At 35.4% G+C, this 12,894-nt stretch overlaps 1 protein-coding gene across 5 annotated transcripts in view; it reads right to left on the bottom strand.

The window, feature by feature from the left end:
• Window positions 1-2,013: 2,013 nt before the first annotated feature.
• FREM1 (FRAS1 related extracellular matrix 1) overlaps window positions 2,014-12,894 on the bottom strand; it is a 146,957-nt gene continuing 136,076 nt past the window's right edge. For 3 of the 5 annotated variants that reach the window (XM_037491837.2, XM_037491838.2, XM_037491836.2), the window contains exons 13-14: window positions 7,245-7,330; window positions 2,014-4,847 (exon numbers count right to left, since the gene is read on the bottom strand). In XM_037491837.2, coding sequence (XP_037347734.1) covers window positions 4,648-4,847; window positions 7,245-7,330 — 286 coding nt within the window. In that variant the 3' untranslated portion in view covers window positions 2,014-4,647. The remainder of the gene's footprint in view (window positions 4,848-7,244; window positions 7,331-12,894) is intronic. The other 2 variants (XM_037491830.2, XM_037491832.2) reach the window with 1 other exon arrangement.

The raw sequence follows: 12,894 nt of genomic DNA, 5'->3' as shown, positions 1-12,894 counted from the left end.
CAAATAACCAAAGCTCTTCATGTTATTTAAAGCTTTGTTATTGGATGCAAAAACGTTTAGGATTGTTATGCCCTCTTGATGTGCTAACCCATTTAAATTGTAAAATTACTTTCTATGTTTTTGGTAATATTCTTGACTCTAAAACCCATTTTATTTTAACATAGCTACTCTAATTTTAACTAGCCTTAGAATGGCATATTTTTTTCCATTCTTTACCTTAAATGTGTTTGTGTATTTGTATTGAAAGTACGTTTCGTGTAGGCAACATATAGATGGGTCTGGACACACATTTCTTCTGTGTGGTAAGTTGGGGTTGAAAGCCAAAAATGCAGATGAGGACAGATGCAAAAGGTGAACTCATACTTCGTTGCTTGAAGAAAAGTATTGCTAGTTACCCCGAGGGCTTTAATCCAAGTGTTGGTTGATTTTTGCTCCTTCGTATCTTAAGATAAACGAAACTTTATTGCTTAGCAGAATATGAGACTTATAAAATCTGTTCAAAATGAACACTTATATATCTAAGTTATGAGGATAGTATATTCATTTCCTGCACAATCTTTCTCTAAAGGCTAGTAAAATTAACTTTCAGAAAATGATGGCATTCGGGACACTACAGACATTCCGTCACACCCCGCCATCAGTAACAGTTCTCCCATGATTGATGGGGAGGAAGAGGAGGAAGATCAATAAAACAGCACCATAAATTTTAAAATATGTCAAATCCGCATTCCCTTCCACTTAACTAACTATATAAATAAATAAACACCTGGGTAAGACATGGGGAAAAGGCTGGAAAAAGATTTTGGCTAAGTCAGATACACACAGCAAACACACCAACCCATTTATGGCTTTCTAAAATAAACATTTATATGGTGATTTTAATGGCATTTTTACATAATGCTATATATACTTCCTATAACACAAGTCATCATTTTAAAGTGCACGTGTCAGTAGTTTGTAGTATATACACCACGTTGTGCAACTATCACCATTACCTAATTTCAGAATATTTCTATCCTCTCAAAAGAAACCCTGTACCTAGTAGCAATTAGTACCAATTTCCCCTTCCTGCAACCCTTAGCAACCACCAAATTACATTCTGTCTTTATAGCTTTGCCTACTTTGGTATATTTCTTATCAGTGGAATCACATACAAGGGGAACTTTTGTGCCTGTGTTCTTTTGTTTACAGTAATGTTTTCAAGCATATGGTGAATTTTATCATATTCATCAATCAAAGAGATTATACTTGATATTAAAGCCATTTGCTCAGAGTGGTGATAGATAGTGCAATAGTTAGAAGAGAGTCTATAATTTGGAAGATCCTAGAGTTCTAGCTTTGATTTCTTCCCATTTTGACTTTAGGAAATTAATAGACTATTAAATGAAATTATATCAAAGGTCTCTTTCTTTCATGCCTGTTACTTTCACTCCAGGAATCTCTAAGACACAAAGACACATACCACTTATCTTTGTGGTAAAATGTGATTGTCAAACGTAATTAGCTACATTTGAAACTTTCATTCCTAACTTGATTTGGAAGACAAGAAACTTGAGACAGCTACTGCGAACTTTTAGACCTGATCCTAAACCCAAAAAGTTTATAGCAGTGTCTACATCAGGAGAGAAATATAACAAAATGTAACTTAGCTAACAAAATCTTGGTTTATTTCCCTCTAATTCTGAAAAAGGATAATAATGTAATCAATGATTTTCTTTACAATTTCTTCCCTGATCAAAAACTCCACCCTTAATAAAACCACTAGAAATTTTCATAAATATGCCATAGACTTATACTTTGTTTTTTCTCTCATTCACTACAATATTTCTAGGATTGCAAACAATGACAAATGCAGGGTGGAAGGGGAGATAGGGGGCTGGGTGGATGGATAGAAGTCATATAATTAAATACTGATCTAAATAGTTATGATTAGAAATACTCATGTAATTTCTTCTTCATTCCTTCTTACAATGAATAGAATATAAAATGTCAGAAACTAAAAGAATAATGACACAGAACTCAAAATAAGCTTATTTTATTAATTTTGATACAACACTAGATACAGTACATTTAATATGCTGCTTTATTGCAAAAATTAATCAGCACCAGTTTGAAGTTTAAGTCATACAGAACCATATTGTTAATGAGAATATGTGCATGTTCTTTTGACTATATTAAAAATAAAAACAGAAATTTAAATAGATGTCACCTGGTCGTTGGAAGGAGATGGAATAATTATCATATGCTTTTTAAGTTAATGTTTAGCAAATATAAGCTGTGTGTTTGTTATAGACCAAAAATGAGAAAATTCTGAAATGCTACACACTATTCAACTGGGTTGATGCCTTTGGATAAAGTAGGCCTTTTCCTGAGCCAATAATCAACTCGGGGAATAACTAGGTAGTATTCAGGGCCTTCTCTCTGATGCTTTTCTTTCTAGCTGCCATTAGCCCCCATCTCTTCCTACTCAAACTTTCTCTCCTTTCTCCATTTCCTCACTTAATCCCCATTCTACCATTAGTCTGCTTCTTGCTGTTCCTAACAGAACCTGAAGTGTGGCGGTGACCAGTTAAGATAGAGAGCACCATGACAATCATTTACTTCTCCCCAAGTGAAAGATCATGACGAACAAAGGAAGGTAATGGTGAATACTGCCAACCACCCAAAACTTGCCTTACTTTTTATTTGTATCTTCTTTCAACGACTTGGATTTAACAACATGATTCATGATTTCACAATCTGGAATATTTAAAAATATGCTTCAAGCATTTCTAGTTACTATAAAAAGTCAAAGCATTCTCTTTGGGAAAACATTTGCAATTACACTTAAATATCATTGTCATTGCAGAAATGTCTAATAGTACCTACCATGCTGACCAACTGGGTTCTACAGAGTAGCCTCGGCTCTGGATTTCCATTTTATAAGTTAATATGGTTCTAGAGTTCTAGTGGAAAGGAATGGCCCTGCCCTCAAATTCTTCATTCCTTAAAGTTTTACTTTCCCTCCTAGGGTTTAACCCTTTAGGCAAACAACTTTTTTTCTTTCTCTGGCATTCCACTTTCCCCATTGCATTGCCAGTGGGTCAGAAGGGACTGGGGCTGGTGTGGAGTCAGGTTGTGTGTCTTTCATTATACACCCTACAGGAGACTACCTGTGACATCCAAGTAAGGAGCTTCCTGACTCCACAATGATGTTTACATTTAAATAAGAGATAGAATGTTGAAGTCTTGTTCTATTCTCTCACTGTAAATTTTCCACTAATCAAAACCTTGACAGATGAATAGAAATGAAACTATGCTGTCTACCCAGAAACTGACCCAAATTTCTTCAGCCTTTTTTAGTTTCATTCAAGATATCATTATAATGAAACCTGCACCAAAGAGAGAGTCGACTTGAAAACCCTGTTTTGATTCTGAAGCTACACTGGTCTCATACAGCAAGTTACATCTGGCACAACCATATTTTTCAGTGTTCATGAAAAACAGGATAATTCTGAGTGAATGTTTCAGAAATACATTTCTAATTACCTGCAGTTAAACCTTGATTTCAGAGGGGAGTTCTTGGAAGATGGCAACAAGCATCACAGCTATAAAAATGTTTAACTCAGCTGAGAACATAGATGACCACAACACAGTTACATTAAAGAATAAAGTTAACATGGTATTTCTACAAATATGAAAGATTCAGGGTAAAAAATCATATCAAAATCCTTTCTGAGAATATAGACATTCCAGGGTTCCTTTATATGCATAGTTTTTCTTTGCTTATCAACATACCTCATTTGGTTACTTCTAAGAAACAGTGTGTTTCTTCTACATATTAACCATCATTCACATAGAGACTGTATTTCAAATGTCCTTGAGAAATGCTAGTCAGTATTAGAAGTATAGATAGAGAATTTCATATTATTTCAAATTTCTCATGAATCTGAAGACCAGGGCAAGTCCATCCTTAGCTTCTGAAAGGAACAGTGCCAGCATTCTTAACAGAAAAGATCTAGTTTATGAATGGCAATGGGCAGACCCCTGAAATCAAATAGCCCCTGAATTCTTATATTGAATTAGAGTTTTGAAAATGAGCTCCCATCTGCAACATCTTCCATCTAAACCTGCATTTTCACCACAGAGAATTCTCCTTTTTATCCATAAGTTTCCTATCCCAGGTTTCACATTTAAAGGGTCTCCAAAGGGACAGAACAATCCTTTGCATTTAATGAACTGGTGGGGTTATTTTCACTCAGACTGAAGTAGTAGCAGCACCTGCAATACAGACTTCAGAATGAACTCACTAGAGGCATTATGGTGGAAAAAATAATCCAAGGACCATGAAATTGGTGCTGAAAGAGATGGAGTGGAATCAGGGTGGGTTCTTCTGAAATAAATCTTGTACCTTTTAATACTTCAGAAATTTATTTTGAAATGTTTTGAGATACAAAGCTTTTATCTTTCTAGAAGATATATTCATTTACCAATCTTCTTGGAACTATTCATCTATGTTCCTTTTTTTTCTAGGTAGAATCATTCATACACTATGATTTAAAAAAAAAAAGTACCAAGTCAGGCATGACACCTTGCTTTCTATTGAGCAATATGCACAAATCCTGTAAATAAATAGGTGAGAAATCCCAAGTGGGCACCCAGCTCTATTTAGAGTTTCCTGGAGCATATGTAATTATGAGGTTTGCCCTTTCTACAGTTCTTGGTTTGCCATTTTCCTTGTCTTTGAACCAAAACACAGTTCTTGCCAGGCTTTGACCGTTGAGGGGGCCCTCTCCTCCAGTTGGTGAAGGTGACAGGTTCACCACCAATCCATTGCCAGAGGCCAGCATGCACTTGGTCATTCAAACCTAATGTGAACCAAAAGAATGTGCCAAAGGATTTTATTACATTTATGCTCAGACATTTATCAGTCTGTTGTAACTACATATAGACTACAGTAACTACATGTAAACATGAATCTAGGATCTAAAACATGAAATAGGAACCAGGAGGCCTATAGGACACAATTAAGAGGACCTCCCTGGTGGCGCAAGGGGTTAAGATGCAACCTATGAAGCTATCTACAGCCACTGCAGCGTGAATTCGATCCCCAGCCAGGGAGCTACCCACATGATGCAGCAGACCTCTCCTGACTCGCCCTCTGCTCCCCTCAGCAGTGTATTTCAGTCAATCTGCCTGTTCTGTTACCCACTCTGTCTCGGGTGAATCTCCTCATCCCCACATCTCTGGCCTGTGCCCCAGTTTTTGTATGCACAAACTTTAAAAAAAAAAAAAAGACACAATTAAGAACTTAAGGCTGATCCAAATCCAAATCCTAGCTCTACCTGGCCAGTAAGTTACTTAACCACTGTGAGTTTTTGTTTCTTTGTCCAAGAAATGGGAATAAAAGTGAAACATCTGTTTTAAGGATGAAAAAAGATAATGGGTAGCATAAAGATGAAGCTCGTGCCATGTGTTCAATGAATGGCAGCTGTTATTATTCAGATTATCCTAAAGCAGAACTCTTATCACAGAGAAACAGATACACTCTTGTCTATTGTTCTTTCTTATTATCAGATGCCTTGGTTTTCATATTTGAAAGTAGCTTACTATGTGTTATTTTTAGTCTGAAGCTTAAGATCTTTTCAATCTGCTGCAATTTCAATAAAAAGCATTTTTTCTCTACTTGACTCTCTACTCCCATTGGCAATTTTTGTAAATCACATCTTACTGTTGTAAAGTTCTTGTAATTTTCCTTAAAGAAACAATTCTCTGCCTCACTTTTTTTCATAATAGAAATAAAAGGATTAAAATGAGAAAAGGATTTTCTTGAAATAGCATGATCTGACATCTGTGAAACCAAATTTTAGAGTGAAAACAGTTTTAGTTACATAGCATATTACCTTTTTTCAGCTGACTCTCAGTCAATATTTTTGGAGAGATTAAAATGAAGTGCTTTTGGTTAGGGTCAATCAATTTCCTTCTGGATTGTTTCCTTGAATTATTGATCAGGTGATGCTATGCTTAAGTACATTGTAAGGATAGAATCAGTCATGGTGGATGTATACAATATTATCCTCCAGCCTTTATGCGCTTAGATAATTTCTGAATTCAGACACTCACTGAGTACTACAGAAATTTTGAGAAGCCAAGACTGCGTTTATCATAGTTTCCTTAAATTCAATTATTATAGTTTCCTCAAATAAAATGCCTTCAAGAGGAGACAGTAAGAACACTAGGTTGAGGTCCCCTGAGAATTCTATCTTTAAATTAAATAGATTTGTATTGTGGTATTATTGAAAAGAAAGGTGTTATTGTTAAAATAGTAGAAAATATTAAAATTTCAGAAGAGAAACCAATTAAGATCACCTAGAATTCTTATGTGGAGGTTAAACATCTCATTCTTTAGCATATTTCTTTTATGTATCTATGTGAATGCATTGCGTAGGCTTTAAATATAGAATGTATATAAATTTGTATATAAATGTATATAAATTTTTTTTTAAATTACTTCAGCTTTCAAAAGACTACAGGCCCTCCCTTTTCACTTAATACCTTGCCAAAAATGCAATACTTTACATATTTTATTCATAGTATGCACCAAGTATATATTTATGCAATGAATTGATAAACATAAGGCACTTGATTCCATCTTTAATATTTAATTCCTTACTAAAGCACTAAATATTAAATATTTCTTCAGATGGTTATACTATATTTTATTTAACCATCTCCTTTTTATAAGCAATATCAAATTTTTTACTTTTAGAAACAGCATTTGTTGGATTCCTTTCCTATCTGTCTAACCACATCCTTTATAAATGTCTAAAAAAGATTATGTCAAAGTTGTCAGGCGAGCCTTAAAAATCAGACTATCTGGGGCCTCCCTAGTGGCGCAGCAGGTTGAGTGCAGCGCTGTGAAGCTGTCCAAGGCCTCTGCAGTGTGGGTTCAATTCCCTGCCAACCAGGGAGATACCCACATGGTGTAGCAGACCTCTCCTGCCTCGCCTGCTGCTCCCCTCAGCAGTGCTTTCAGTCTGTCTGCCTGTTCTGCTCCCTGCTCTGTCTCTGGTGAATATCTCACCCTTCTGTGCTTCTGGCCTGTACCCCAGTTCTTGTATAAATAAATAAATCTTAAAAAAAAATCAGATTCTCTGGCCATCTAACAATTGCTTGTTACTGTGAACCAAAATCATTTGGACCCTGGAAGGAAGATGTTCTCTGTGCATTCACACCTTCCTTCTCTGTGCAGCAATAGGACTTACCTATCCAAAAAGGCTTCCTTCCACTAATGTCCCAGAGCCATCGCATATGCCGCCTGGAGAGGACTGTCACAAGGCTGCCCAGGTGACTACATATAAACAGATGAAAATAAGTGTTCAGTGACCGGAGTTCAACATTTCTGCTGATATGTAATGCAAACAGGAAATCAAAACCAGTTTAACATAGAAAAAGGTACATATGTTGAAAGAACTGTCCAAGATTTTAATATTCTAGTTTTCTTTATATAATGAGTATCTACGGGGTAGAGGTAGGTGATGGGAAAGAAGTGATGGTTTATTACAGCATCTTGATTTTAAGCACAGATTCAACATGTTTTAAACATTGTTTGGAAAATTGGAAACTGCCTCCTTATGAAGATGAAATACTTAATGCCAAAATATTACCCTTTCACGGGAAGTTATTTCTAAATGGCACACATTTGGCAATTATCCAGTTAAGATGATCAGATAAAATTTGTTGAACTTGGTGTGTCAAAACATGTAAACAATTGTGACTCTTCATCACACCCAAGTGAAATGAGTATGGTTTCACTATTAAACCATCACACCTGTCCTTTCAAATGTAAATAAATATTATTTCCCAAACAGAATTATTTATGAACTATTTTTGCAGCTAGCTGAAATATTTCTATAGGCAATATTTGATTGCATCTAATTCCCTAACAAAGCTCATTAAAAGTTCTTTTACAGAATTCTTTCAATAAAAGCCAACAGATTGTCATTTCTTTCCCCCTTCTCCTCCTCTGTTTTTAATACAAAAAGTTTAAAATCAGAAACAAAATCACTATAATCTTCTTGCTTGGCTAGTATACATTAATAAGAAAAAGTTTAGACAACTGGTGAATTGAATTTTATTCATTTTGCCCAGGTCTTTCAAAAATTTAGATCCACTTCTCTGCTTTCCCAGATAACATATAGTGAACATAATTTATTTATATCAATGATTTTTTTCCTATTAATAGCTGTACTTTACTGTTCCATAACGCAGTGGTGACTTCAAGGCCTTCTGTGATATGTCACAAATGGCCCCAGGCTGATGGATTTGAGTTTGGGGACTGGGTTCTGACCTCATTATTTACTGTCAGCTCCTGTCTGACAGTTATAGCAGCTATGATAACACATTTTCTTCCCTCCTTCTCATATCCAAAATGGCAATTCTAATACACCAAGGAGTTAGAGGACAAATATCAAATGTTTATTAAATGTGAGGTAAGGAGGATTTCAGGGGCTGCCACAGCCAGTAATTTGACAGAGTATGGGAGATGGGTTTCACTTTCTACTCTGTGCTAATTCCCTTTGAGATGCAACTTTGCACCCTCAACTTCATCATCAGGAAGTAAAAGGTTTAATTCAAGGATATTTAATATCTCCTTCTTTTAAGATTATTGAAATTATCATAAAAATGACTTTTTTATCTACTCAAATACTAATTTGACGTCCTTTTTGACTCTCTAAGAAGCAAAGAAAAAAAAAAAAAAAAGACCCAAAAGAATGAAAGGAGAAAATAGCTGTGTTTAGAATGGGTAAAATGTTAGAGCACAATTATTTACAAAAGAAATATTTAGGCACTCGTAAGTTGATTATTTTACAAAAATATTTTTCCCTTTCTTGTATGTCACATACATATAAAATACAATGGACATTATTTATACACATATATGTCTATAAATATAAAAATAAAGTATAGAGATAGTAATCTTTGACAGCTTTGTAATTTTAAGACATCCAAAGTATTATATTAAAAGAAGGAACCTTATTTTTTTTTCTAGTTACAGAAATAGACATCTACCTCTTTGAAATGTTTTGATTAAGTATAGATATATTTTGGAGTGACTCTTTAAGGAAAGGCCAGCAGGGGTTCCAGACACTCCTATGGGAAAACAAAATGGTTTCATAGATAATGATCTATAATAGAATTACCAAATGTACAGTGATTGCCTAAGGAAATGAGCAGATGAGATTACAATATGTAAATTTAAGAAATACCTAATCTAGGAGTCTGGCTCCTCTAGGTTAAAAAAATAATAAAACACCAATGAGGAGGAAAGGAGATTGGAGATAAAGACTGAGCTGAGTTAGCAATCTGATTAGGGACAAGGGATAAGGTAAAATTTGCTGCTCTTGAAACAAGGTGCTATAAATGACCTCATAGAAGATGGTAAGGTAGCAAGTGAACCTGAGGAAACAGCTCAGAATTGACAACGAGACCAAATTAAAAATTAAACTAGATAAGTAGCAATTTGAATGACAGAATTCTGACAGAAATCTGATAGAATCTAAGACCATTTCCTAAAAAAATACTTCATGAGAAGGCAAATATCCAGGCTACAAAATGTTGAAACTGTGAATTTTACATCATAAGAGGAATTGATCATTCCCAAAACTATCTATTTTTCCAGCCCAAGGGGTTTAGATGAAGAGTATAAAATGAACCTGAAACATGAATGAATGAAAGGAAGCAGTGCAATCTTTAGGATGAATAAAAACATGTTGAATGTTATCAGAGCGTTTGGGATTCTAAGAAAAAATTACGCTGAGAAGATGCATGGCCACATTCCTCTGAGATTGATTGATTCAAAGGAAACTGGAGATATTATCATATTTTGTTAACCTCTTTTACATACTCTAGAATACCATCAGAAATGTTATTTGAATTCTGTTTTAATTTATTGACCAATTTGGTCAATAGATGTGAAATCTGAGTTTATATTACTGATAAATATATAGTCACTTCCTAAAATTTAATAGAAAAACTCTAGTTGTCTCTAAATCTCTTGTTCAAAAACCTTTCTCAGTTTTTTTTTTTAATTTTTAAATATATTTTTTTTTAATTTTCTAGAGGCATGTCTTATTTATTTATCTATTTGTTTGTTTGTTTGTTTGGTTTATACATGCACTGGGTACAGTCAGAAGCCGGGAGGGTGAGAGAATTCACCAGAGCCAGAGCAGGGAGCAGAACAGGCAGAAGGACCGAAGTACACTGCTGAGGGGAGCAGCGGGCGGCAGGAGAGGTCTGCGCGCCATGTGGGACCCTCCTCCGGTGGCCGGGGAGCAGCCGGGGATCGAACCGGCGCCGCAGAGGCCGCGGGCAGCTTTGCAACCCAGCGCTCAACCGCTGCGCCACCTGGGAGGCCCAACCTTTCTCAGTTTTATATGTAAAGGAAATCACAGTTCATTTAAAATGATTCCCTAAGTTATCAAAATAATTTAAAGAAATTTGTCTGAACCTTCTCATACTATCACATTTGATCTGTTAGACATGACCATACATTCCCTTGAATTAATGGGGAAGATGGAAAACTTAATCACTATTATAGTAGATTTTATAAGTTTCTTCTACAAGAGATCTTTGTATTTATATGATATCTAAGTACCATTTTTCTTCCTATATATTCAATCAATGAATATTGCTTGCAACTCATTATATTTAGGTCTAGAAATTTTTTAATTGGACCTATAGTATGATACCAACTCAGTGAGAGCTTAATTATGCAATTTAAATTCAGTGTACTTTACATTCTTGATAGAACTTTGTGAAAAGGGGCTATAGAAAGTAATAATCAGGTGTATAATAAACTCATGGATGTAAAATGTAGGTTTAGGAATTTACCATATAGGATAGCTGATCTGGAAAGTTAAGTATCAGCTCACTGATGAATGAGGAATGATTTAGTTATTGGGTTGTAGGGTCAGTAGTAGAGGAATAATACTTAAATGTGTAATATGGTCTAGACATTTCCGATACAAAAAATGCCAATATTTATTGAATGACTCTATAAACTCAAAACTTGATTTACCTTAGATTTGCCCTACATTTCCTTCCCAAACTTAGGATCCATAATTCAATAAAAATCTGAATATGTCTTTGCTATGAAAGACATAAAGGTATTAACATAATTGTGAAAACCTCTTTAGACTAACCCAACACAAAGTTAAAATAAGTCTGTTGTCAATACACTTTACATGTGGTATCTCCTGTACTTATGGAATTATTTGGGGGAATAAAATTTAACAAATAAGTCCCGTCTCTCCCATTTACTTGTTTGTATGACCGCAACAAGCGAGTTGCTTCCCAAAATCTCTTTATCTATAAAATGTAGCTATTAATACCCACTTCCCTCACAGAAATGATGGGAGGATCAAATAAGCCAATCATTTGAAATAATTCTGTAAACTGTAAAGTGTAATATAAAAGTAAGGTGCTAATACAAGGGGGCACATAGAATGAAGTCAGGCAGTATAAAGTGTCATGGTGTGAAGGTGCTTAAAACCTAGTTGCAGATGAAGTCAGATTAAATGCATGACAAAGTAGCCAGGCTTTCAAATTAATTTAGACTTTTGCTCAGAGGACAAAGGTTTAAAATACTTTGCTTAACTATTGTCTTATTTTCATGCAACTTTATTTGAACCTGACATTTGGGAAAGCTGGAGGATGAGGCCAGAGTTGCGTTTACTTGTGGCCAACAGTCTGTCCACCGCCACTGTGCCGTTTGCTGGGAGAAGTAACTCCGTTATCTCCCCATGGGAGGAGATGGGGGCAGAGCCACACATTAGCCTCACACCCTCCCAGGGAGCTGGTTGCCAAAGCAAAGCTATTGGTTCCATTCTGGTCCCCTGGAGCTACTGGCCTGATCACACAGTCAGAAGCCTCATCACACAGTCAGAGGACCACTGGACAGAGGAAGAAACTGAAGGTCTGAGAGGGAAAGCTGTTTCCCTGTGTCTGGCTGAAATTTCGTTAAAGACCCTTTTTCAAAGGACTTCACTCATTTTGCCCTCAGAAATCTGAGAACAAAAACATTAATTTCTATCCCAGGAAAGGTGTTGCAATAGTTAAAATAATACTCTCAGTATCTTTTATCTGACTTAAAATTGAGACCTAACCAATGTTTAGCAATCCACCTCAATGTACATTCTCAAAATCAGTCTTCAAGAATGAGCAATATATACATCATATATGAAATATCACATGTCTTAGAGAATTTGGGACCTTTCTGGATCATGATCATGTTTATTTAAATTCTCTGGGGAGGACCTGTGGTGTTAATTTTAGATTTTGCACCCAAGTGCCCAGGACAATGCCAGGCACATGGTGGACCCTCAATAAATATTATTAAAGCAATTAATTAATTGGTTTCAGCCTTAAGTTTACCATTGGAATAAGTAAACTGTACAATATTAACACATATAAGAAGAATCCCTTTTTAACTAAGTTTGCTACTCTTTTGTATTCAGCATCAAAACCCAGCTGCAAATAAATGGACAGATGAAATAAAATTAAAAGATAAAATAAAATTAAAAGATAAAATAATAAAATACTGGGGGACTCAGAGAGAGTAGCCAACATGAAGCATCAGTGACATTATTCTAAGTTGCTATAATTTTGTAAGAGACCATTCTGACACCAAAAAGCTATCAGATCATAATCTCTGAATAAAGAAGTGTCCTGACAAAAGACACTTGCTTATTTCAGAATAACATCAGGAATGGATGGAAAGCTATCACTCAAAAAACATGGAACAACCAGTAAAAGCATCATTACAAGAGAGTAAATGTTACTTGTACTCTTGTTTGGGATTTACTGTAAGATGAATGAGGCTGCTTCCAAACTTGGGGTTTGGGCATTCTGTTC

The sequence above is a fragment of the Talpa occidentalis genome, unplaced genomic scaffold (assembly GCF_014898055.3).
Source record: "Talpa occidentalis isolate TD23 unplaced genomic scaffold, MPIMG_talOcc4v2.1 talOcc4.7, whole genome shotgun sequence".
NCBI classification, from domain to species: Eukaryota; Metazoa; Chordata; class Mammalia; order Eulipotyphla; family Talpidae; genus Talpa; species Talpa occidentalis.
Note: the sequence above shows the minus strand (reverse complement) of the source record. Positions and strands in the feature narration are given on the sequence as shown.